Source organism: Antennarius striatus, chromosome 4 (genome assembly GCF_040054535.1).
Source record: "Antennarius striatus isolate MH-2024 chromosome 4, ASM4005453v1, whole genome shotgun sequence".
In the NCBI taxonomy this organism is placed as follows: domain Eukaryota; kingdom Metazoa; phylum Chordata; class Actinopteri; order Lophiiformes; family Antennariidae; genus Antennarius; species Antennarius striatus.
This window is the reverse complement of record NC_090779.1, coordinates 23,420,944-23,446,945: the sequence shown is the minus strand read 5'-3', so window position 1 is coordinate 23,446,945 and position 26,002 is coordinate 23,420,944. Positions and strand designations below refer to the sequence as shown.

The 26,002-nt window shown below is 46.4% G+C and overlaps 3 protein-coding genes across 4 annotated transcripts; 1 reads left to right on the top strand and 2 right to left on the bottom strand.

Moving 5' to 3' along the window:
* The first annotated feature begins 3,469 nt into the window (after window positions 1-3,469).
* On the top strand, window positions 3,470-11,166 carry ptdss2 (phosphatidylserine synthase 2). The gene is made up of 13 exons (XM_068313948.1): window positions 3,470-3,660; window positions 4,094-4,421; window positions 7,248-7,349; window positions 7,997-8,079; window positions 8,822-8,889; window positions 9,031-9,165; window positions 9,297-9,347; window positions 9,430-9,543; window positions 9,932-10,050; window positions 10,162-10,276; window positions 10,368-10,513; window positions 10,596-10,781; window positions 10,863-11,166. Exons 2-13 carry the CDS (start codon window positions 4,210-4,212, stop codon window positions 11,017-11,019), a joined length of 1,488 nt encoding a protein of 495 aa, XP_068170049.1. The 5' UTR covers window positions 3,470-3,660; window positions 4,094-4,209; the 3' UTR covers window positions 11,020-11,166.
* Window positions 11,167-13,689: 2,523 nt separating this feature from the next.
* tmem168b (transmembrane protein 168b) lies at window positions 13,690-17,901 on the bottom strand. The gene is made up of 4 exons (XM_068313036.1): window positions 16,310-17,901; window positions 15,579-15,721; window positions 15,224-15,498; window positions 13,690-15,128 (listed from the first exon to the last, which is right to left on the bottom strand). The coding sequence occupies exons 1-4, from the start codon at window positions 17,459-17,461 to the stop codon at window positions 14,581-14,583; spliced, it is 2,118 nt and encodes a 705-aa protein (XP_068169137.1). The 5' UTR covers window positions 17,462-17,901; the 3' UTR covers window positions 13,690-14,580.
* Window positions 17,902-18,234: 333 nt separating this feature from the next.
* Window positions 18,235-25,320, bottom strand: bmt2 (base methyltransferase of 25S rRNA 2 homolog). 2 transcript variants are annotated; one of them, XM_068312842.1, is made up of 5 exons: window positions 25,095-25,320; window positions 21,937-22,078; window positions 21,680-21,808; window positions 20,907-21,021; window positions 18,235-20,648 (listed from the first exon to the last, which is right to left on the bottom strand). In XM_068312842.1, the coding sequence occupies exons 1-5, from the start codon at window positions 25,252-25,254 to the stop codon at window positions 20,016-20,018; spliced, it is 1,179 nt and encodes a 392-aa protein (XP_068168943.1). In that variant the 5' UTR covers window positions 25,255-25,320; the 3' UTR covers window positions 18,235-20,015. The 2 variants fall into 2 exon arrangements, with proteins under 2 accessions (XP_068168943.1, XP_068168944.1); XM_068312843.1 differs by lacking the exon at window positions 25,095-25,320 and adding an exon at window positions 22,221-22,453.
* Window positions 25,321-26,002: the final 682 nt, after the last annotated feature.

Sequence of the window (26,002 nt, the reverse complement as noted above, 5' to 3'; positions counted from 1 at the left end):
GTTTCCGACTGTTTTCAGACCCTCTTACTCTGAGAAGTAAGTTGGAGACGGATCTCTGTCGTTCCAACAGATCATGAGCTGAAGGTTGTGAAACTGCAAACACAAAGTCTGTAGGGTTTTTGTTTTTTCTTTGCCTCGGGGGATTTTTTGCCTCATTGGAGCAGCAGGTGCCATCTGTCAACCGGTGGGATGCCGACCAACCTGTTTCTCTCTGACAAATGAAGCAGTATCTATTTAATGTCTTTGAACAAACACACATACCTCCAGTGGCTCAACTGGCTCTTTGACAAGAACAAAAATACCCTAAGAGCTGAATGTATGTTGAAACGCTTGAGACGATAGATGGCCCTGATACCAGTTAAAGACCAGAATCAGTTTTGATGTCCAAGAATCTGTAAATGTGTTGCCAAAGATCCAATAAAAGAATCACAATGATACCGTAAAGTTAAATAAAGAGGAACTGTCAATGCTGAGTCTTTTTGAAGTGAATCGTCTCATTTTGCACATATTGCTCATATTTGGTTGCATAACGACTGATAAATTCCTTATCTTGAATTCTGTTTTTATGCTGCTATTATTTTTGTGTGTGAAGGAATGGACTTTGAAGGGTGTTGCTGTGTCACCACCTCCATCTGGACTATGCACCATAAGTCCTCATCCTTTTGAAGGCGCAGCAGTGCTGCTGGCGTCACTGCAGGGGCCTTTAGATTAAAGTTACTTGACTGAATAAGTGTATGTGACACCTATAAACCTGTTTCCTTCGCAGGCTGCTTTTCAGACTGAAGCTGGTGGGGTTTGGACACACCCATCCTGAGTGACTTCCTTGACGACATACCCACTGTTCCCACTTTAATGACACACTCCACCTTCCGTCAGCTCATCAGGCCTTTGAGAAACACGGCTTTGAACAGCATTGACCCAACAGGAACAGAATAATTGATTGCCCAGGGTTTTGATTGCTGTTGTTTATTTGTTATTGACATGTGTGATGGACCCACAATGGAATTGTGAGCTTGAAACACTGCAGCATGAACAATAAAAAAAAAAACACTACACACTGCATATGCATCATATATGTGTAATATTTGTTCTGCTGGACAAAACCATCCCGTGTTTATAATAAACACGATCACGATCACCGCCAGTCTACCTCGTCATCAATATTCACACATTATATACTACAATCTAAATATTTGAGTCACTTAATGCTCTGTGTTTCTGCTGTTTTTATTCTCCTCTGTGTACCCTCTTTAGCTTGAATAAATCAGCTTTCATTTTGTCTGGATGACATCACCTCATGGTTAATGATTTGTTTTCTAAAGCTTGAGATCTGCTGTTAGGAGGATGGAAAGGCTGACATGTACTTATCAAACTCCCTTGCAAATTTCTCTCCCAGCAGTTAAAAATACTGTTTGCTTAAATAAATACTGCTTGCAGATTACATGTGTAGCTCCATTGAAGATGAGTTTCTATTGCTCTGAGCATTTGTCTCACTGTTCTTTACAGTATTTGAATGTATTTTATACAGAGTTGGAAGTTTTGTTGCCTTTTTTCTCTGTAATTACTAGGAATACCTGTTATTTAAAGCATACGAACAACCGTCAATATCTTTAGCTCTTTATTTTGATGCCCTAAACTTCTTCAAAGGAGCCGCTGCTCAAGCGTCTTTGTGTTTCGTGGGTAATTGTTTTATATACCTGCACTGAAAAATTGTAACCCTGGTTTTTACAGAATCTTAAAGCCCAGGGCGACTCCCTCCATTGATTTACTCTCAGAAAAACAATAGCTCAGTACTGGCAGTTTATGATCTTCAGTGGCTGTTATTGTGCCTCCTCCATCCTACAGGGAATGTTGCCTTTGGCTGTCAGTACCGCAGTCCTTTCACACCCACTCCCACAGGTGAACACACTCGTCTTTGTGCAGCATTTTTCTTTTTCACAACGGACCTCAAAAGGTCAGAAATTGGGTAGCATCAGGAAAAGTCCTTGAAACGATGTCAAAAACGAAGTTAACTCTCTTGTGTAAACAGATTTCACGAGTTCAGGTCTTGTGTAAAGAGAAAAAGATCTCATTTTGTACTTTGGTGTTATTGATTTTGGATGATTTTATAGTTTAATTGCATCACCGAGAGAAACTCTGATCTTTTATTCCCTACATTTAATTAGAGACTATTGTTTTGCAAAAAAAAAAAAAGTTTTTAAAATCCAAACATCATGATTTACAGGTATCAAAACTACAGTTACATTGAACAGTTAGGCCAGAATAAAAATGTAGTCTTGATTAAATCACCTCCTTGTGTGTTCATGTCCTGAGTGTATAGTTAAACAGAGGTCATGACTTTGTGGTGATCTCATCTAGACATTCACTAGTCTTTAAAATTAGAGTTAAGAATTTATGTTGAAAAAATTGTAAATTACATTGAAAATATTGTTGAATCTATTTGGGATAGGAGCTTTGGGAGATTGGGATTATGTTGTTCAAACGTCATTGAGTCATTAAGGCCTTTGTTTGTTATCTAATTCTTTAAATATGAACCCCATGACAGGATTCTGATATTTGAGGCAGCTCCTTTTTTTAAATGTCTTGTCCTACTGCTTCTAGGTCATGAGATTTGAATCTTTTTTTTTCTCTTCAACTTCCAACCGGTGTTCATTAACTTGAGTTACACAACAGAAAGAGTGATAAAGGTGGTTTTGACATCAGCTTAGTCCATGAATGAGTCGCTGACAATCCAAACTTGATGATGCAGTAAATGTTGTAATTGCCCATAGTGATTGCAACCATATCCAGATTTATTGAGGGCCACGGTGGCCCCACACATCAGGGTTCATCCGTCCATGTGGTTGTTGAACACCGATGATAAGATCCTCTGTGGCTAACAATAAAATTACAAATGAATGCTTGCTTTTTTTTTTTAAATCAATTTTTGATTTCATATTTATTCATGAAATTATTGGTGACCTCTTGCTCTTCCTGCAGGAAAATTAGACATTTTGATCAAACCCCTGAATTAAATTCAGTTAACTATTATTGTGCCTGATTTTTTTATTTTTTTTAGCTTTTTAAAATAAAATTTATGTAAATGTTTTTGTTTATTTATCATGGTTCATGACGTTCGACACTTAGGCTGGACGGAAGTGACGAAATACACATAACATATTGTAAGGAGAGGGTTATTACCGGCATGTTTTACAAGTGTATTCCTGTTAAACGCTGCATTTTGGTGAATTAAGTGTTTATTTCTACAAAACGCCAACATAAACTAATAAACTGACCAGCCAGATCAGTTATAAAATCAAAAATAATAAAATATTAAATTATATTTCCTTAATTACAGTTCTGGTACAAAATAAAGGCACCGTATTGTTTGGTTGGCATGTGGTGTTTTATTCTGAAGGGAACCAAACGGATGCGGAAGTGTTGCTGCTGCGAGCTTCACGTGGAGCGGACTCCGCGCCCATGTGACGCGTGTCTGGAGGGGAGACTACAACGGTGGTTCTGGAGCGGGTTTCCTCCTTATTCCTTCAGCTCCGGTCTCCAGACGGACGACAACTCATTCCACTCCCACAAAATAGTTCGAGTCCCTCCTACCAAAACGGATTAAAACATTCCTACGGATGTAGCGCTAGCATGAGCTGAACGCATCCCGGACTCCTGTCAGTAAGTTAATCCGTTAAATACAACTAACAATTAGTGCTAGCTTACACAGAAAGGGGTTTTATTCTGAGTTATCAGCGGCTGTCTGTCACAAACAGTCCCAACACTGTCCGGTTTTATGGTGGCTGATCGGGAGTTAATTGTTAACGCGATTTTTGTGTTAACTTAGTCTCTTTAAGCTAGGTCAAACGTGATAGCTAACCCCGTTAGCCGGGGCTGTCCGGGGTTATTTAGATGTTTCTAAGTGATGACGAGCATCTGTTAAAGACTGACAGAAGAGACCGTTTTAATGAAGCGTGTTGGAAGTGTTGGAAGCCGTGGTCCTACACATTGTAGGCATGTTAGTGTGGGTTGGTTTTCTTCACCTACAGAAGGTGATTTTCAGGTTTTGTCGTTCCCCCCCCCCCATCTCCCTCCACCCCCCGGCCGCCTCCAGGATGCTGACGGTCACTTGGGTGGGGCTGACGCGGCTGACAGCGCACCGGAGCAGCAGCTCAGGGATCGACCGACTGCAGCTAAAAGCACCGCGGCTTGGATGATCGGTGGGGAACCATGACGAGGTCCGAGTCCAAGCGAAGCACCGTGGCCGCGATCAAGTGCGCCACGAGCGGCGAGCACGTCCACAACGGCCCGGTGGAGCCGGGCTGGCAGAGCCCGAGCGCGCACGTCAAAGCCGGCGTGATGAAGCAGAGCTCCAGGGAGAGCCTCCACCGGAGGAACACGGAGAGTGAAGTCTACGATGACGGGACCAACACCTTCTTCTGGTAATGTCGAGTCTTTACTGACCGTTTCCTGCAGGATGGAGGGGGGGAATGGGTCTCTACAGGTCTCAAGGTGACCTGAAACAGAGGGCCAAGTGACCTCTGGTGGTCACTGGGAACTTGTTGCAAATCAGTGGAGGAGTGGCACTGATGAGGGTTTTGTGGATTAACAAGAAGATTACTGTTGAGGATTTCAGGATCTAATCTGGTTTTCTCATGGTTTTTATTCTGGGGGTCAGAATCCTGCGACAAGCCGACCTGTTCAGGGTCGTTGCTTTAGGATTTCAGGTGTAGGTGATCTCTCACCTCATGTGGGTCAATAGAAATGCGTTATCCAGCAGCTCAGAATTAGATTTCCATCTGACTAAAGTCCCGAGATGCCGCACAAATTTGATGACTCACAATTCCAGTTATATTCCCGAGCTGAACAGCGGGGGGATGTGTTCGCTCCCGTGAAATCCAGCGGTGGAGTAAAAGAGAGCTTCACTTGTTGTTTTGCAGATATTGAATAATCAGGGAAAAAAGAGCAGAATTCTTCCTCCCCAAGTAGAATTCAGAACTCGATCTTGTTAATTCGGAGAAGCAAACACATTTTCTGAAGGGAATCTGCTCTGGTTTCCCACAAATATTTCAGTATTTCAGTTGTGAATCTGCAAGTTCATGCAGAATGAGTTTTACCCTCAGGGGCAGTTGGACGATGTTCTGCTCATGTCTGACGGGCACTAGAGCTTCTAGAAGTCCAAACTGGTTCCATTTATGGCGCAACATGTGCAGGATGTAAACGCTTATCTGGAAAAGTGACTTTACCTTCTGCTGTTGAACATACATTTACCATGACTCATCAACCTGTCCACACAGGAAGCTTAAAACACAGTTTCGTCTTGGTTTTGCGTGTAAAGCTGTGTTTTGTTCGTAGCTGCTAAAACTAATATACTTCAGAGTTTTCCTTGCTGACACCCAGGTTTTTTTTATGTTCACCGTCTGTCTGTTTTGGCCAAGTCTCCCCGGTTAAATAAAGGTTAAATTAAAAAAAATTAAATGAACTGGAGGCAGTGGATATATTTTCTTTATTCAAGCAGGGCAGCGCCCTGCAGGGATCACAAGTCGGTTTCTGGATATGCAAACCCGGTTGTAGTCAGGGTTAAATTAAACCTTTGTTATATCGGATTTTCAGGTTGGTTTACTTTCTTAACTGGAAATGACATCAGCTGAAACAAAAACTAGTTTGCCAATTATCCGATTTGGAGACGTGTGATATCACAGCAGCCGGGCGGCGCGCCCAAATGTTTTGATGACAAACTGATGACGGGCCGCTCGCCGTCGGATGAACCGAAACACGTGTGAACGAAGCGTGTTTGAGGTTGGCGGTTGGTTTGAAAGGGGGCAGGGCGTGGCTCGGATCGTGGTTTCTGTTTAACCCCTGAGGGGGGGGGGGCGAATCAGGAATCAGCCGATTAAACTGGTGTGTTTAAAGACACACATCCAGGAATTTCCTCCACTTTGCTTTTCTTTGTGCGGAGCTGATTACCGGTGGGAGTGGGCCTGAGATAAGGAGTTTCAACACTCCTTTCAGTGCTCCGCCGGGGGGGGGGGGCATCCCAGTTCAAAAACGCAATAAGACGCCTCAAATCAAACCTGGAGGGAAACATTTGAGCGTTTTCTTTTACCCAGGATGGCGTTTAAATCAAGGCAGAGGAAGTGGAAGATGCAGGAAGTAGATTTCTGTTGGTGCAGAGGCGACTGGCATTGAAGGGGGGGCGTTACATTATGTTTTAGCTCAGGAAGCCAAAAGTTGCTTTAACAGGCGTGAAGATGTATGTAGGGCGAGACCTGTGTGGGTCCCAGCTCGCCCTCCTGTGGCCCGCCCCTAGGGGGGGCAGGTATTTCCTGCGTGTGCTTGTTGAGAAAAAGGGAGAAGTCAGACCCCACGTGAGGCGCCTCACCTAACAGGTTTGAGGAGGAGGGAGAGACGGTGGACACACACACACACACACACACACACACACACACACACAAAGCAATTATTAGTTATTTGTTCTGCAACACGTGTGTCATTGAACACGCTCCGGGGCGGGGGCCTCGCGTTCACACGCCGCTCTGGTAATTGGATTTACAGATAGGCACAAAGTAGGCCCGACCCGTTTGACAGAGAGCCCTGACGACCAATGAGCCAGTGTGAAGCTCAATGTCCCTGAAGGGGCATGTCCCATGATGCTTCAGCGTCACCTGACCGGTCAACGTCCACGCTAGCCGGCGTTAGCGTGTCGGCGGCGCAGCAGTCGGTGTTTGACAGCTGCGAGCGCACAAACACAAGGTTCTTAAAACCGTCCTGACCTTGTGTGTGCGTGTGTGTGTGTGTGTGCGTGTGTGTGTGTGTGTGTGTGTGTGTAGGTCGTTGTGGTACGCCCCCGCCTCCCTCACATTCTCTTTGTCACCCGTAATTCTATTTCCATTCCCACCACAGGTGAGCCTCTTTTCATGCTGAGGACATGTGACAGCAGGCGGAGCCTTTTTGTTTGTTTGTTTGTTTGTTTGTTTGTTTACACGCTGATTTAAACAGCGCTCCAATCAGAGACCAAGGTTCATTTGCGTGACATGATGATGTCATTGTTGGGTTGCTGTGACCTGTCAGGGTTGCGTTGTAGGTCAAAGGTGAACGTCTGATCCTCACGCCGCGGCGATACGGGACGTGTGTGCGCTTAAAAAAACAATAGAAACACTTTTATTTTGATAATCCAGAAGGAAGCTGTAGAGGATTTTATTGTTTCTGTGTATATTATTAGACGTTCCAGTTTCCGGGCGTCGCTAACCCCTTCCTGTCCCCCCCAGGCGTGCTCACACGGTCACCGTGCTCTTCATCCTGACCTGCGCCCTCGTCTACGTCACCTTATTGGAGGAAACCCCGCAGGACACCACCTACAACACCAAAAGGTCAGTGGCTGCTGGAACGGAACGCCGACGGGGAGTCAGTCCGGGGATATCAGGCTCACCTCTGATTGGTCAACAGTTGGTGATGTCATCACCGTGTCAGGTGGTTTCACTTCCTTAGCTGGTAGATTTACCAGCATGTGTATGCTACGTGTGCTAGCTGAGCTACGCCCACTCGCCTCATTCGAGTTAGTGCATCATTTGAAACCATGACACTTCCTGACACACACACACACACACACACACACACACTCAGTTTGAAAGTGTTTTGGCTAATTGATCATCCCAGTTAAACCCTGAGTCTTATATCCTCTCTTCCCCCTCCTCATCCTCAACACGTCCCGACAGACGGCGGGTCCAGATCCGTTCCATCCCATAATAAACAGAGAGGGGTTGCCGACAGGCCTCCAGATTGACGTGTAAGCGTCGCGTTAGCTTCCCCGTTCCGTTCTCTGCGTTTTTATGGATCGTCGGCTTCACAGCTCAGAATTCCCTTCAGGCCACAGGAAAAATGAAACCAGCTGTGTTGTTTTTTAAAAAAATGTATTTCCTGGATGAAAATCCTCACGCGAGATCATCATTGTTGCACGTCAAAGAAAACTGAGTTGTTTTTTTAAACTTCCTGGTTCCTTAAACGTGACTTCCTGCAGGGGGATCGTGGCGAGCATCCTGGTGTTCCTCTGTTTCGGAGTGACTCAAGCCAAAGACGGACCGTTCACTAGACCTCATCCAGGTGAGTCCCACACCGTCACACCCTACATCTTTTTTTTTTTTTTAGTGTTTAAGTGACATATCCTGTTTAGGATTTATTATTATGCTGCAGAGCGCCGGGGCAACATCCAATCAGATCCCCACCCCCTACCCCCCACGGGAGGGCAAATCAGACACCAACAAACAAGCTGATCCCACAGGAGCGTCTTCATCACAGGTGGTCCACCTCCGCTGGTTTGTAGCGGAGGTGGAACCACGTCGGAGGACAAATATTTATGTTGATGCCAGTTAAAGTTAAAACCCCGACATTTAAGAATGAAAGGGAATCTTAGATGGGGAGCGTTTTAATGGGTCTCATGGGGTGACACCTCTCCGTCGGAGATGTTTGTTTAAAACGAGCGACGGCGTGATTCTCTGAGCGGCGTCAGTTTGACATCCTGGGGGGGAAAAAAGCCCCAGAGGGACGTAAAGATGTCCAACCCCCCCGAACCCCCCCCCCTCCCCCGGTAGGGCGTGGCAGCAGCAGCTCTACAACCACCATTCGTAAGAAAGGACAAGAACAACAGGAGCTGTTTGAATCCATTCTTGGAACGTTTGTAATACAATAACCCCCCCCGCCCCGCCCCCCCAAACGGATTTCTGTGAAACTTGACGTGGGGGCGTGGCTTCAGTTAATCCATCATGCCTTCGTCTTCGTCTTCCTCACTCGTCTCCCAGCAGTATGTCTTTCTCTCTGAAGCTGATGTCACTTCCTCTTCCTGTAGCGTACTGGAGGTTCTGGCTCTGCGTCACCGTCGTCTACGAGCTCTTCCTCATCTTCATCCTCTTCCAGGTTGGTGACCTGATGATGATGATGATGATGATGATGACTGACGTGTTTATTCTAAATCGTTTCGTGTATCGATCTGTATTAATGACCGATCGGTAACCGTTTCACTGCTTCTGAAACACCCCCCCCCCCTCCCGGATCCAGACGGTTCACGACGGACGACAGTTCATGAAGTACATCGACCCCAAACTGGGGGTCCCCCTCCCCGAGCGCGACTACGGAGGGAACTGCCTGATGTACGACCCGGGAAACGTCAGCGACCCGTTCCACAACATCTGGGTGAGTCTTTGAACTTTGACACCTGAAGAAGAAGAAGAGTGAAGGTGGAGACGACGCGTCCCGATGGATTAATTACCCCCTACCCCTACGGGGGGGGGGGCATTAAAGAGGATTTATGTTTGTCTCTGCAGGACAAGATGGACGGTTTTGTCCCAGCTCACTTCCTGGGATGGTATATCAAGGTGGGTACGGACCTCCAGTGTAGCCACCCCCCCACCCCCCAGTCCTCCTGCTCCTCATCCTCTCCTTCCTCTTCCTCCTCAGACGCTGATGATTCGTGATTGGTGGATGTGCATGATCATCAGCGTCATGTTCGAGTTCCTGGAGTACAGCCTGGAGCACCAGCTGCCCAACTTCTCCGAGTGCTGGTGGGACCATGTACGCACGGAAGAGTTCAATCGTTCTGAAGGCTCCCGGATTGAGATTAAGATTAGATGGCTTAATGAGGGACCAACGGCGAGACGCTGCAATCTGTGACACATCAGAGACATTAAAAAAAAATTCTAGCTTTTAAATGTTGGCTGTGTTTCGTTCTCAGTCAGATTCTGATATGTCAGTGGTTTCATCACCGCGGCGATGAGTTCTCCTTATCTCACCAGCAGCGTTACTGGTGACGTCTGGGGGCGATCACGTGACCGTTAGCTTGTCGGAATGGGTCGGGTTACTTATTTACAGTAAATATGGATTACAGTTGTGTACGGGACAGGAGGCGTGGCTGGGGGCGTGGCAGTGGGAGGAGCCCTGCTGACGTTGTGTTTGTCCCCAGTGGATCATGGACGTGTTGGTGTGTAACGGTCTGGGGATCTACTGCGGCATGAAGACCCTGGCCTGGCTGTCCATGAAGCCCTACCAGTGGCAGGGCCTGTGGAACATCCCCACCTACAAGTACGGCAAAAATCCTCTTCATCCCTGCTGCGGGAGAACCCCCCCCCCCCCTCCATTTTATTTTTTTTTAAATTTATTCCCGTCCTTGTCGCTGACGCCCTCCTCCCCCAGGGGGAAGATCAAGCGTATCGCCTTCCAGTTCACGCCGTACAGCTGGGTGAAGTTCGAGTGGAAGCCGGCGTCGACGGTTCGCCGCTGGCTGGCCGTGTTGGGCATCATCTTCATGGTAAGAAGGGACAACTTCGTGTTGTCGTCGGACACCCCCCCCCCCGGAGTGTGTGGTAATAAATGTGAGGCGTCCCCGTTTGAACCCCCAGTTCCTCCTGGCGGAGCTGAACACCTTCTACCTGAAGTTCGTGCTGTGGATGCCTCCTGAACACTACCTGGTGCTGCTGCGCCTCGTCTTCTTCGTCAACGTGGGCGGGGTGGCCATGAGGGAGATCTACGACTTCATGGACGACCCGTGAGTTTGGGGGGGGGGGTCGGATTAAAGTGACATGATCTGTTTTATATTTGACGTGGATTTTGTCGTCCTCTCCAAACAGGAAGTTCCACAAGAAGCTCGGCCAGCAGGCGTGGCTGGTGGCGGCGATCACCGTCACCGAGTTCCTCATCGTGGTCAAATACGACCCCAACACCATCATGCTGCCCATCCCCTTCTTCATCGTGGAGTGTTGGCTCCTGGGACTCATCCTCATCGTCATCTGGACGGTGTGGCGCTTCTTCTTCCGGTAAGAGCCGCGTTAGCGTTAGCGTTAGCTGCAGGCGTGGCAGGATCCGCCTCTCTCTGAGTCTTCTGTTTCCCCCCGCAGCGACATCACCCTCCGTTACAAAGAGACGCATCGACGCAAACAGGAAGTCCCGCCGGACCGGGACCGTCCCCTTGGCAACGGCAGCACCGCCGCCACGCCGTCCGGACGGAGCAAGCTGAACGGAAGCTCGGAGACGGTGCGACAGAGGAAGTCCTGACGGGACGACGCCGAGTCGGTCGGCGGCGGAGAGGAAGAAGACGAGCTTTAGACGGAAGCTCAGTAGAGGCGTGAGGCCGACACACGGACACGTATGTGCTGTGTCGACGCTTTTCTAGTGCCTACACCAACCAAGTAGTCATTTAACCGAGGCGGGGGGGTGGGGGGGTGGAAGGGGCGGGGCGATCTTCATCGGATGTGTAGTTGTCGTCTTACTGCAGGGCTTCACCTCATTCTGTTTCCTGGTCACATTCTGGAGGGGGGGGGCAGGTTTGGTGTTGAGCGGGAGGCTCTCTCCTGCAAGATTTAAGGAGGACTCGCCCGTTGGTTCACACGGGGGAGGGGGGAGGAGCTAGAAGGGGGTTCTGTTGAGAAGCTTTATAGTTTCTTTTAGATTCTCCTTCGTGTGTAAAATGAGAGACGGAGAATTCCGCAGCACTCCCTCCATCCATCCACGACAATCACACGTCTGGAGACGAGTCGGATCGTAGGAAACACTGTAGGCTGACCGGAGGCTCGTCACCCAATGCTTTTTTTTTTTTTTAATCCAGATTATTTATACGGTCGACCAAACGCGTTCAAGCGACGAACCAAAGCTCAGACGGCGTTCCTGCTCCCGACTCACGTCAGCTCCTCTTCATTTCAGCGTCGGTAGGTTCTCATTGGGGCGGGCGGGCGGGCTCGGTCGGCAGCGTCCTCTTTCTACGCTACGAGAGGAAAGCGCGGAGGTGGTGGCTACATCACCACGGTAACAGATGCTGCACGCTGAACCCGGTCCACGGCGGGTTATGTTCAGAGTTATCCAAGTGTTACAGATTCTTCATGCTAACTCGCTAAGTCGTTTGTTCATTTGTATTTTTGGACCAAACGGTTATCGAGGGGGGGGTCAAAGGAACATCCGACCTGTGGGGGGGGGGGGTTCCTACAGAAGCTAAACACCTTCAGCTGCTTCTTTTCTTTGCTTTTGCATCACAAGAAGAAACAAAAAAGCTGACAGACGTTTGTTTTGTTTCCCTTTTTGTTCGCTGCTTTTTCAACGTGACCAACATTTTCTTCCCAGCATTCCTCCAAAGTCAGTTTTATTTCTATCGTACAAAATCACAACTGAAGGTTACCATGTTGAGTTTCGTGCTGGGTATCTCCTGGAGAATCTGCTCTACAGCTTTAATGAATATCTGTTTATGTGGAATTCCTGTTGGACAGTCGGTTTCTCAAAAGCTGCCGTCGGGTTGGCTGTTTGTCACTGAAGTAGAGCTGGATTAAATAACAGGACGTTACTCAGCAGCTACGATGAAGATTTTCTCTAATCATGAAGATTCTCTGAAATTTTCTCCAACATTCAGACATATTTAACCAAATCTTTTGTATTTTCAACATAAAATAAGCTCAAAATGCCAGTTTTGTTTTTGTTTTATTCTAGACCAAAACAGACGCCTACAAATTTCTTGACTGTAGGAATAATAGTTTGAATGTTGTGACTCTGCGGCGATACCAAGAAACAAGTTGTGTGTAGGGAGACACTCCAGTTGAGTTAGATTTGGATTTTCAACCGTTAACAGAATTAGTTTGGCGATTTTTTTGTTTCCTGTTACATCTCAGTGGATTCCTGATACCAAGCAGAGACAGAATTTTCCACCTGTTGATCGGGCTGCCGTCGTTGAGGTGTAGTTATCTTATGAGTTTATTCTAAACGGTTTTCTGTCATGTTCGTGCTGTTTAGATTGCTCTTTGTTTTGTCTTTGAAAAAGGATTTTTTTTGTGTTTTTTTGCAAGTTTAGAAAATGTCTACATTAAAGCTTGTTTCTGTGTCCTGTGTCGTCAATGCAGACGCTTGTAAACATGATGGAAGTTCACCACGTGCTTGTCAGACTTTGGCTGCAGATTCACTGCAGACCTGAGTCCCTGCCTTGGATTGGTTGAGATTGTTTTGCTTGAAATCAGTGGATAAATCGGGTGTTAACCGACCCAAGTCATGAGCTTCAGCTCTGACGTCATAAAACCAGGAATTCAGAATTGGGAACGCATGTCAGTGTAGTACCACCCGGAGCCACAAGGGAGCGCTGGAGACTCCTGTCCCTGCTCTCGTCTCCTTGACAACTTGCTCTGTAAATGTGAATAAAGACGAAACAAACTGAATATATGCTGCTGCACCACATAATTTTATAATATTTTCAATAAAATCAGATGAAAACTTGAAACGTCTGTTTGATTTTTAGTGAATCACGTTCCTTAAACGGGTCAAAGTTTTAAAGCTACGACCAATAGCGTGTCTTCTCTTCTGGTCACGTGGTAGCAGCAGAATGAAGCGAATGCAACGCGATTGACTCCAAACTGGATCTGATGGATGATGAAGATGAAACTTCTGCTGCTGAGACCGACGGGTCTGACCAGATTATCACTGAACATTATTATTACTACAAATAATCTGAGACATGACATGGAAACAAATAGTGATATTAATGTGTGATCTAATGTAGAATAAAGAATAGACTTTTGGGAGGATTTGAATTCTTTGTTCAGGGGTGACTTCTAAACTTTTCAAGATAAAATAACATAATAAAGCATTTTAATCTCAATCCCGCTCAAATTATGACATCTTTGACTAAAGCTTGGAACAGTTTTATAATTTCCAATATCTGGACAATGAAATAAAAGAGTCAGCAGTGAAGCGTCACTTCTGCTTTATTGCATAGTTTCAAGCATCTTTCATACCGTAAATCTGAAACCGATCCAACCTGCATAGTTCAGCAATAAACCAGGAAGAACCCTGATCCCATCCTGAGGTGTTATTGCATAAATACTCTGTGCTTATAGTGCATTCATCAATACAAAAAATACCAAAGTCCTCAGAGCAGCTGGAGAGTATTTAAAAAAACATAAAGCTTCACACAAATCTGTGACGACACAAAGGTTCAACAAATGGAGTATAAAATACACACGACTACAAAAGGGAGGGAAAGATGCCAGACCACAGCCAGCTCAACATTATATAATTTTATATATATATATTTAGGTCTGAGCTGGAGCCTAAAAATGTACCACAGCCACTTTGGTGTTTCTGTGAAGCTCCAGAAACATTTTGTCGACTGAAACCTCCAGCGTCTTTATTTTGAGCGAGCTGCTCCTTTAAGGTTCGACGGGTCATCATAGGAGCGCCGAGCTTTTTGGTGTTTATTACAGGTTTTAAAAAGAGGCACCAAACGACTGTTGGATTAGATTTAACGGTAAATATCGAGCAAGAAAGTGCAAAAACCGTTCATCCCACACACCGACGCATCTGTGCGGCGGGACGTTCGGATCCTCAAACCCAAACTTTAAACACGTTAACAGAAGAATTCGGTAAGAATAGAAAATTTGGTGTTAACAAAAAAAAAAAAAGAATTTCAAAATGCACAGGGAACTAAACGGTAGGTTAGTTTACAGTAACTCACAGCGTACTGGTCGGTTTTGATCCAACAGCTGCCGATTTTCAGGTTTTTGTTTTTAAATCTTCTGCTGGTGTCGTTCTCCAAATTAAAAACAGCCCTACTTCCTGTTCCTACGATCGCCCTACTTCCTGTTCCTACGATCGCACCAGTTTGAAGCCCTGGCCGGTGTCCAGAACCGCCGGTGGAAACCAGTTGAGCTTCACCCTCTTCACACATTGCAAGCAGGCGCTGCAAAGCCACAGCAGGTTCAGGCCCCCGCACCACAACGCCAGCTGCACCACCGGGTAGGTCATCCGGGGGAAGTATGTCCTCCAGTGGTTGGTGACATCACTTCCTGTGGGGAGGTGCAGCGTGTAGTCGCTCCAGTGTTTGGAGACGCCATAGACGGCGGAAACCGCCCGGCCCCTCTCGCACCAGCGGACGCTGCTGTTCGGGTTGCAGTTGAACTCCACCCACTGAGAGGTGAAGTCCCCCAGCTGGGGGGGGTCCTCCAACACCACGTCCTTCGCTCGAGCGAGCGTCGCCCCCTGCACCGCCACGTACAACCCCTCCACCTTCCTGATGCGCTTCACCCACGGCGACGAGTTGTCGCAGTCGAGCACGAAGATGAGCCGCGAGCACGAGGCGCCGTTCTTCTCCCTCCACCAGTCCAGGATCTGGTCCAGATGGAGGGTGTCTCCACCTGGGGGGGGGGGGGTCACACAACCCAGCGGATCAAATTAATTGACTGAATTCGACAGGCAGAAGCACAAACTACTACTCCTGATCGGGAATCACCTGCCAGCGCCCACTCCCCAGAGCGGTGGCTGTGTCCGCTGTAGAAGATCACGTAGGTGTCGTGGCGAGGCCCGTCCGCCGTGCGGAGCTCCAGGAAGGCCCTGACCTTTGCCCCCAGGGCCTCCAGTGTCACGCCACTGGTGGAGTAGTCGCAGCCGAAGGTCTCGATCAGGTGGTGCGCGAAGAAGCGCTGCATGCTGGTCAGCATGCCGGTGGAGCGCCGGTTCAGCTCCTGCACCTGATCCGGAGGCAGCAGCAGCGGCTGGCCGTCAGGGCTGCAGCAGACAGGGGGGGGGGATCAGGTGCATGTGGGGGGGGGGGGATCACAAGGTGCAGACGTGTGTTTGTGCTCTACCTGCAGTAGTTGGTGGGGATGACCACGGCGTAGCCCACACACGTCCCCCCAAGGCTGCTCCCCAGTTCGTGGAAGAGGCCGTGGAACAGAGACTCCAGAGGGAGGACAAGCAGGAAGACGCTGACGAAGATGCTGCTGGAGACCTGAGGACGCCCACCACAGATCAATCAATCAATCGATTATTGGCTTTTTGATGTACTTTTAACAGCAATTAAATAAAAACCACCTGAAGGAAATAAGGGCTGGTTCCAGTAGGAAGTAACTTTAACTAAATTAAGTCTGTGTGTGAATGGATCTACACACAACTGGCCTGAACAGGTTGTCACCTGACAGAAGTGCCTCCACTTCAGATTCACTGAAACCATATCGGATTTATAATATCTAATATTTAAACGGGCCGTTTTTCACCTCTTCCACCCCTTTATTATTTTGATGAACTGAGAATCGAAAAAGTGCTTTTGTTTTGCGAATCATTGATGGTTTCAGCCTCTCCACCAGCAGCACAGAGATACTGGGTCAAAAATATTCCTCCCACCTCGTCGTGACACTTTCTGCTGCTCCATGAAACAGGAAAAACAGCATTCCCATTTCTCAAGACTGCCTGATCGTCCTTTTTTATGCCTGTTTTAAACTTACTCTTAACTCTAAAGTGTGTTTTGAACTACCCACTATGATTTTGGTGCTCTACCAGATCCACACATCGCCCCCCCCTTCACAGGTGTTGCTCCCACCTGCCAACAGAACGCAGCCACAGCCACAGTGGACACCAGCGTGAAGAAGAGCAGCCGTTCAGAGATCAGACAGAAGTGTCTCACGCCCTTGGAGGCCATGATCTTGTCCAGGCCGTTACCACCGGAGCCCTGGGACACACACACCCTCTGGCAGTCGCTCAGCTTGGTGTGGAAGCCCCACACCGTGATGAAGAACACCATGTGGCAGATGGCCCAGAAGAGCGCACACAACACGAAGCCGGGGATGGTCAGGTACAACGGCTTCAGGTGCGTCATTTCCACAACAGCCAGAGGAATGAAGCCCACCTCCACCAGGAGCAGGGGCAGGAGGGACAGGCGGCGCAACAGCCCACCGCACATCAGGAAAGGCTCCCAGCGCTCGGTCACGGACAGACCGCTGAAGAAGACGTCCAGCAGGGGGTCGCAGATCAGCTGGCCGAAGAAACAGGCCAGGGCGAACGGGTTGACCCTGAAGTTCTGGGGAACGGAGAAGATCAGGTTGGCGGCGATGACGGTGAAGCAGAGCAAGTTGGGCAGAGCCAGAAGAACCTTCATCCGGAGGGCGATCATCACCGCGCCCAGGGCCAGCAGCAGCACCATCACGCTGATGGTGGAGCCGTGGGGGAGCAGCATCGTGCTGGCCACGGCGAACCCCACCAGCTCCAGCCGCTCCGCCGACGTGAGGAAGGCTGGCCGGTACCTGGTGCATCCCAACAGGCGGTCCAGCAGCGCCCAGAGCGACCTGAGAACCAGGCTGGTCACCAGCAGGTAGTTGGCCACACGGTCCTTCAGGTCGCCCTCCAGCAGGGGGCTGTTGAGGAAGCACAGCAGCCCCTGCAGGAAGCCAAACCACGGGTGGAGGAGGATCAGGCTGATCCTCTCCATGCTGAAATAGTAGTGGACGATGCTGGCGATGCCGAAGACGAGCAGAGCCAGGATGAAGATGACCAGGAGGATGGTCTCTGCGGTCCTCTCCCAGCGGGCGTAGAGCCCCAGGCACAGGGCGACCAGCAGGTTGAGTCCGGACAGGTAGCCCAGCAGCCGGACGGACGACCACATGCTGACATCCCCGTTGACCTCATCCAGCCTGGTCATGGCCGCATGCAGGCAGTGGCAGGCGGAGTACCGCAAAAAGCGACACAGTTTCTCCATTTGGCGTTTAATATCCACCGCCGGAACGCGGCCCCTTGTGTTAGTTAGAACCCGTTCGTTGACATGAGACACGTGTCGTCAAAAACTAATAAAGTTTTTTTGAATCGAATTGAAAACAAAACTTCGGCTAACTTTTGCCAGCTAGCTAACTTGTTGAAACAGACAAGCGTAGTTCCTGCAAGCTAGCACCGGTTAGCACGATAAACGTTTACATTTTAGCTTCCGGTGTTCGAATTGTTTTTAATTTAATGTCTGTTAGTGTGAAAAAGTCTAATTCTGACCAGCCTGGAATCACTTGTCCGGACAGAGACGCACAAATCATTTCGAAAAGTTTGTTACGTCAAAACTTTGGTGAGTTGACTTCCGCCATGATGGAGGACTCGACTACGGCTCGCACGCAGGGACAAATTTAATCACCCCGTAGGATAATTTTCGCGATTCGTCCATCTGCTTTGTTTTGAAAATTAGTTTTTAAAAGAAAAAAATTGTCAAATCAAAATTCATTGTGCTTTTTTTGCGTTTGTTATGGAAACAATTCATTTCAGACTCATTTTGTGTAACCTTTTAAAAAATAAAGATGCTGGTGAAATCTTAATCCTTCACAGAATTCATGTCACATTAGAAGATACTGAAAAACTACTTTCTCCACAACTGATTAATAATTAGGTTGTGTAAATAATGTTTGGTAAAGTTTGAATTAGTTTGAAATTCACACAACACATTTACCTAAAAGTAATAAAGGTGAAATAAAGTAAAACCAAGAGACATTGTAATTTTACATTCATTTATAAAAAGAGAAATACAACTGTAGTAGAAGCACACATTGTTCTGCTTTGTTGAAAATGTGGATAATGAAGATGAACCATCTCGTGCAAATTGACCAAAAAGAACCACTGGAAGACAAATGCACCAATTAAATCACAAAACACGCTTCTTCAGAGTCAAGGTCTGCCTGGTGTCTGCAGAGATGTGCATTAACTGGGAAATGACGACAGACTGAAAACGGAAATGTTTGTTATCCGTTAATCTGACTATTGGACATTTCTAGGTAGCATTTTATTAGAGAATCTTTTTTTAATAACAAAAAGACTTCCGTTTCTCCAGGGGCTGCTTGTCATGTGCAGTAAATGTGAAGAAGGCACCTTCAACTCACCGGTGCCATCTCCGGGCCCATCGTACTAGTCTCAAACATTATTACAGGACAAACGTACATTTCGTGACACCCTTTGGGATCAATGATAAAGTGCCACAGACAAAAAAAAAAAAAAAACTACATCAACTCATTCCTTCATTCATTCATTCACGAACAACCAACCACACATTCAGTCCATTCAGGGACAGGTAGGGACATTTCACCTGGTAGTGACTAGATAAACCTCCCCCCTTGTAAAATACAGCTTCAGATCTGGTCGTGCATGCAATTATTAAAATCTACAGTTTACCACCTCTTCAGATGTCGGATATGAAAAACGGAGTTAGTGCAAATCTCTTCTGTTCCGATATGAGGAGCTCAGATCTTCAAGGAGGCAGAGGGCTAACTATGTTCACATCACGGTTAGGTCAAAGGTTATCGATCGCCGACTCTGTTCGCTGCTTCAGAACAAAGACGCATGGAAATCTAACATGAGATAAATTCACTACTAATATCTGAGCGGAGGAAAGAAAGTGTAACACCTACTTTGGAACACTCGTACCTTGTTACACAACACAGTTACAGTTTCACATTAGTAAACCTAGTCGTACTACCAAACGGTTCTGAAAATGTTTTAAAATGCTACAAATACCAGTTTCCTTGTAAAAGATACACAAATCATTCAGGAGATGCCAAATTAAAATGGCACTGCCACACTTAACACTGGACAACACCAATGTTTTGACTGCTGAGAGTATATATTTCAAATAATGGTACTTTTTTTTTTTTTGTCTTGGAAAACTAAATGCACATCAAGAACTTTCAGAAACCCCCGCAGGCGTGACTGTAACAGAAGCGAGCGTACCGGTCCAGTCATTCCATCTCAGTCTCTCCAGTGCAAACCAACTCCTGTCTCACTGCTCGTATCGCCGTCTGTCTCTCACCAAGCAGTCTGCTGCCACACCAACTTATTAGAATGGAGACTGAGTACAGAATGAAGACAGGTTTTTTTGCTTTTTGTTTGTTTTTTGTAATTTTTTTTTGTTATCTAGAGCTGATTGGAAGATGGGAAGGAAATCAAGGAGATATCTTCTGGGCATCTGCTTTCCAACTCTTAAAAAACCTAGATATTTATCAAAATATATCCATCTTAGTGTGTGGTATGTGCATAGGTGTGTGTGTGTGTGTGTCTGTGTGTGTGTGTGTGTGTCTGTGTGTGCACTCAAAGGAGTGTGGGTTTGAGAAAATAATCTGTAAACTTCTCTCTTTCACACTGTGCAAACTGCATTGATTGGAGGAGAGGAAGGAGAAGTGGGAGAAGAATGCAGCAGGTTAAATTTGGCAGCGCAGCAGTTGAAGGGGAGGAGGAGGGGGGGGTAGTTACGTGGAGAAGAGGAAGAAGGGAGGGGCAGCTGGTTTCTCTTAGCTCTGGAGCAGAATGGGGTCTTCCAGCTCGTGGAAGCTGGGCACAGAGCTCCCCTGGCTCTCCCCGGAGTCGGAATCGTACGGCGTGTCGGGCAGCTCCGTGAAGCCCCACGCCAGCTGGTCGTCCTCGAACTCGGAGCGCACCTGGACGCGCTCGTCGCCACACTCTTCATCCTCGTTGGAGTGGAAGTCCTGCGGGATGTAGAGCATCTCGGGGTAGTTGCGTGACACCAGATCGCTGGTGGTGGCCAGAGACACCTTACGGAAGGCGATGAGATGCATGTGGGAATACTTGATGTATTTGTAGCGCTTGAAGCCCAACGACTCCACCGCCACGCGCCAGCTGCGCATCATGAGGGCGTGGCGGTTTTGATGGGAGGAGTCGGGCGTGATGATGAGCAGCAGGCCGTGCAGCTCCAGCAGCTCGTGGGCCTTCTTGCAGCAGATCCAGCGCTGGTACGGCGAGGGGAAGTAGGACAGCAGCAGGGAGAAAACCACCACATGGAACAGCTGGGCGGGCAGGCTGTCGATGGGGTTGTGCAGCTGGCGGAGGAAGGCGTCCACCGCGTCGCCCGCCAGCTGGAGGGGCTGCTGGAGCTGGAGGTTCAGGAAGTCACACTTATACACGCTCTGGAGGGGAGGAAATGAGCATCATTCACCGCTTTCACCCTGAAGAAGTTGCTCTGTTTGCAACTACAGAAAGCAAAATGCTTGAGGCTGAATTTTCACCACAACAAACACTCCGACAAGAATTTCTGGCCGTCACACTTCAAAGCCAGAGTTGAACCACCAGATAGGAAAGAGTTATGCATTTCATTTAATGTTAAGGACATTTTCAAAACAAGTCAAGAGTAAAAAAAGGCAAGAAAAACCAGCGATTGCTCGTACCTCAACCGCAGGCACTATGTCGATACCGACTGTCAGGAATTCATCAAACTTCAAGAAGGGGTTGAAGCAGCTTCCCACGTCAAGAAGGCGCATCTTCCCCGGCTGAGAGACCAAACTAGAGCAAAACAAGACGAGGAAACATCTAAATGTCAACCCTCCATGTGACTCCAGCATCCGGCTGTGCTTCTCTGCGTCATAGCAACCACATCATTAAATTCAAACGATAAGACAACTGATATTTCTTCCATTATAAACTTCCAACCAGTCGCCGGTTAAATATTTTCCAGCATTCTTTGACTGATGCGGCGTCTCTTATGCAAGAACAACAGCAGAGTGTAAAAAAATTGTAACTCCTAAATTTAAAACAAATTCTTGAGTGCAGTTTCTCTTCTCTTGCCGTGGGCTTCGTTTAAATTATCATGAACGCTTTCAGGTTGAGTCTGACTGAATGAAGCTCATATTTGTTTCTCTTCTATAGACAAACTGGAAATATTGAACCCACAGCTGCTGCAACAGAACCCCTGATCTCATCAGGCAGCGATTACCAAGAGCAAACTAGAAAGAATTTTATCTACACATTCTGGAGAATGTGAAATAGCCAATAATTATCAGAAATGACAAAATTCAAGGACATAACATGAATTTTAAAATGTTTTGCTAACATTTACCACCCCCATGAGACTGGAGTTATTTAGTAAGGTGACCCAACTGTTGATTTACTGATTCATCAGATGATTCTAGATGTTTGTGACGTGACGTTCCCACAGACCCACCTGGGGATGGGGCCGCCAGGCTGGGCGCTAGCAGATGCTGAGTTCAGGCCCATGGCATGTGTGGCACTTTTCTCATCCTTTTCCAACATTCTTTTCATGCCGCCATCCAGGAAGTACTCTTGACAGACACTGTGGAGGTGGAATCAACACGTTACTGTGAAACGGACGGGGAAATGTGCAACAAAAGCACATTTGAAAAGTTTTTCAGACAAAGTCAGAACCCGCTGCTGACAGACGGTGGAAGAGGTGGATGGTACCTGCGACACCATTCGATGCGGCCCTCCCCTTCACATTTCTTTGTCCAGTGGTTGTCAGCGAGATTCTTCATGGCCAGGGCGTATTCACTCAGCGTCTGCTCATCCTCACAGTGCTCACGCCAGATCTTGTCAAAGTCGCCCACTGTGGAAAACAAAATGTCGAAGAAGTGAGGACAGAGCTACAAAAAAAAAAAAAAGATTAAATAAAATAACTGCACATCACGACGTAAAAGGACTCAATGGAGACTTTCACAGCTGGCTACAGCCACTGACTCACAACCTACTTGTCAACTTTGGTCATCCCCTTTGGCAATAAAAACATGACAGCGCCTCTGTGGAAAAACACGCTTTAAAATCTGCGGCAACGCTCAGTTACAAAAGAAGTGGAACAGTTTGACTCCAACTCATCCTCAAGGAGCCGTGTCACAGAAAGATCCCCTCACAACATCTTCCCAGATGCTCAGAAGTTCACATCCTGTCTAGTGGACAAACACGCTAATGAGCAAAGAAAAAAAAGTAAAAAAATCCCATGATGACAAAGAAAAAGCCAGATTTGCAGAAATGAAAGGACAACAAGAGGAATGGTGGTAAACAGCAGCGCTCTGGAAGCATGACCACTGTGATTCATGCCAAGCCTACCAGATCATGCTTTACTTATTAACCAATCATGAGGTGCCGTTCTAGTTACTAAACAACCAGATAGTCTTGTTTACTCTGGATAATTTCGGATTTAACGCCGACATGAAAGAAGAGTTAGTTTTAAAACACAATAATATTCCATAAACTGTTTTTATAATGGTTTGTAAAAGTGGGAAGACAGCTGACAAACAACACAAGACCCTTTTTATCGGCTCCTACGACAGACAGTAGAGACCACATGAGTGAATCCCAACAATCCAGATAATCCTCTATGCTGTTCTTGATTATCTTGAAGCGGTTAAAGTGGCCCGACGCATTCTTCCGTCTTCTTGATCTGCTGTTTACTGTGACACTCTAGTGCAATGACATGGTTAAACACATATTTTTGCTTCAGAGGCAGTGAAATGTGACAACCAGCCAGATATTCAAGCTCCATAAGGAATAGAAGAGCCAAAATTTTAAGATTTGAAGCTTCATACAAACTGTTGACTGTTGCTTTATTGCTTATGAGCTAAAGCTAAGTGTCTTTTGTCAGGGTAAGACTGTGTATTTCCTCAAATTGGCAAAACAAGAGAGAAAGTGCATCATCAGCAGCAGCACAAAGCCTCTCTGTGGGTAGGCACCGTAGCAACTTCTAAATCCAGGCCACTTCACTGTTTGCTGCTAGCTGCCTTAATCTACAACCAGACGGAAACTTTCTCCCTCCTAGCTGGAATAAATCCCTCCATCAGTGCTGCTAAATCAAATTTCAATTTCATCTTGGACGATGTAGCCCACGGAAACTCGAATGTCACGTCAGAGATGACATGACATTTTATTTGGTTTGTCTGAACTTCCCATTTCATATTCAGTTCTTCTCCTGACTGCCCTGATTAGTTTGTTTTTCAGCAGACAGATTTCCATAAAACCTGGTACAAGCCTGGGGCGCAAGCCAGGAAAGAGTTTGGTAAAGTTGGTCCAGATCCAGACAGAGGGATGGATACAGGACCGTTTTTTCTTGTCTTTTTAATAGCAGACTTGTTTCGTAACAACTTCCCTAATTGCACAACAACTAGCGCCACTCTAGTTGTTTGTCACTAGACAACAAACACGAGATGATGAAGAGGGATTTGATTTGCATCAGGGCAGCTTCATTAAGGCCTTGCTAATTATATTTGCAAACAAGTACATGCAAGTACATGAGTTCAGGTGATTCAGAGCAAGAGCTCAGGTGAACATATTTTCTCTCAGAAACCACAGAGATAAAGTATCAACTGCTAAATAAGAGGGTTATTTCCACTTTTCCTTAACATCAAAAGTAGGGGGGAAAAAAATTCACCCTCTGGTAAAACAGTAATAATCAGTTTAGAGGTTGATTTAATTTATACGTGATTAAACGCAGAAGTCTGACGATCTCAGGTTACCTCAACAGAGGTGTCAAAGGTGACTTTCAGGGATGTGAGGGACTGATTGACCCACTATTACCTGCAAATGTGTCACTAAGGCGATGCCATGTTGTGCAAGCTGAACAATATCAACGTTAATACTCATTAATATCTGCTTCTTTTAGGAAAATCACAGAACAAGACACTACTTCAAATACTTTCCTTCTAATTTTATGGTACCTATTAGCTGTATCCTGGGATAGCATTTTAGTATTGATCTGTGGTGCTCGCTGTAAAAGCTGACAACATACCAGACTTTTTTAATTTCCATCCACTCAAAGACACTATATTAATATTCTCTTACCAAATTTACATTTGTCATCTGTAAAGACTCAGGGGATTTATAAATTACTTTTTTTTTTGGCAATATCTGAGACTGCAATGCTGTATTTAAAAAGGTTTTTCACCTCATTGTGAAGCAAAAACTGACATTACCACTCATTGAATGATCTCTCAGACCATTTCTTAGGTTTTATTTCACATTCTGACTAATACTAATTGTAATATGGCATGTTAGACATTTCTTTTTGGTACTACCTCTTCTATGGCTTATCAGTCTAATTCAACACAAATTATTCTTACATTGTGTCCTCAAACAAAGTGAATATGTGAATATTTGTCGTTTCCTTTCGACAATATCTCATTTATGAACGTGAATAGGGATTAAAGCAGTAAAAGTTGCTCTTATTGCTCGATAAGTCCACAGAGTTATCATTTACTGACAATAAAGAGGGGAACAGTCAGATATCCACTTGTTAGTGCTTCTCATTTGTGACGTAATAAGGTTTGAGCAGTCAGAATACTTGTTTTGGGGAGATTACAAATTAAGATTAGAGCCGGGAATATAATTTCTGTCCTATGTCCTGTTGTTGTTGAGGACCTTTAAAGGCCTTGTTTTCTGAATGAGGTCAGTCAGCCTCCATGGCAGCTAGCGAACAAACATCGGTAGCTGTGAAGAGTGACGCTTGTGTTACCGAGCAGAACTCGTCTTTAACCGGGTTACTTTTTAAATTAAATTAAAACTAAATTTAGTTTCCCGGCTAGCGTTAGCTGCTGGGCTGTGAAGACCCGGAGGGGCCCGCTGCCTCCGCTTACCCTCTCTGTATTTCCTGCGCAATTTTCGGTGGACGTTTTTGACAACCCCCGACAGCTTCTCCTGCTCCTTGGTGGTCGGTGCCTCCGCAGGTATCGGCATGTAGAACCACTCCGACAGGCTCTCCGTCTCCCCCGTCTCGACATTGTCCCTGAGCTCCATAGCACCGCTCCGCCGATGCCGCTTGTCGCCTCTCGCTTCCCCTTTTCTCAGCAGCGAGAGGACCGGCGAACCGGCGCACTGGCCAAGAAAACGCAATCTGATTGGTTGACTCAGACACACATGTTCCAGAACTGACACGGGCTGTCGTCCAATCATAAACCTGGAATCAAACTCGACGGCCGCGTGCTTGCTATGATGCGTTTCAGTGCGCCTTGTAAAATTTCAAACTCCTGACTGACGGAATAAATGCTCCTGTTCAATACGATTGAACGTGTTACAGTATGTTAAAATGTATATATTCATCATTTAACCGCCTTTTGACAAAAAAACAAAACAATTATAAATTGACATTAGTTATTAATCTTAGTTTTATCGTTTGTATAAATATTTTGTTTCCTTTTCTTAGCTGCATGTTGTTGTAGCTTGTCAATAAAAAATAGCTGAGTATATCTTATAAAGAAATGCTAATTAAGGCTAAAATGAATGATATCTCTAAGAAGAAGAGTTTTATCGCTAAATATGCCATAACGACATGACTGCTGCGGGTTTTCTGCGCTATAACACGGACGCTGCTTTATTTGGGTCACACAAACAACCCGAACCCGCAAATGAACAACTGGCATAAAACGCACCACACGCAGGAAGTGGGATGCTGGTCATTATTATTATGTATTATGATAATATTCGGAATAGAAGCTGTTCCAGGATCAAGGCAGAGCTGATCCAGATCTTGGGCCTTTTTTTGGCT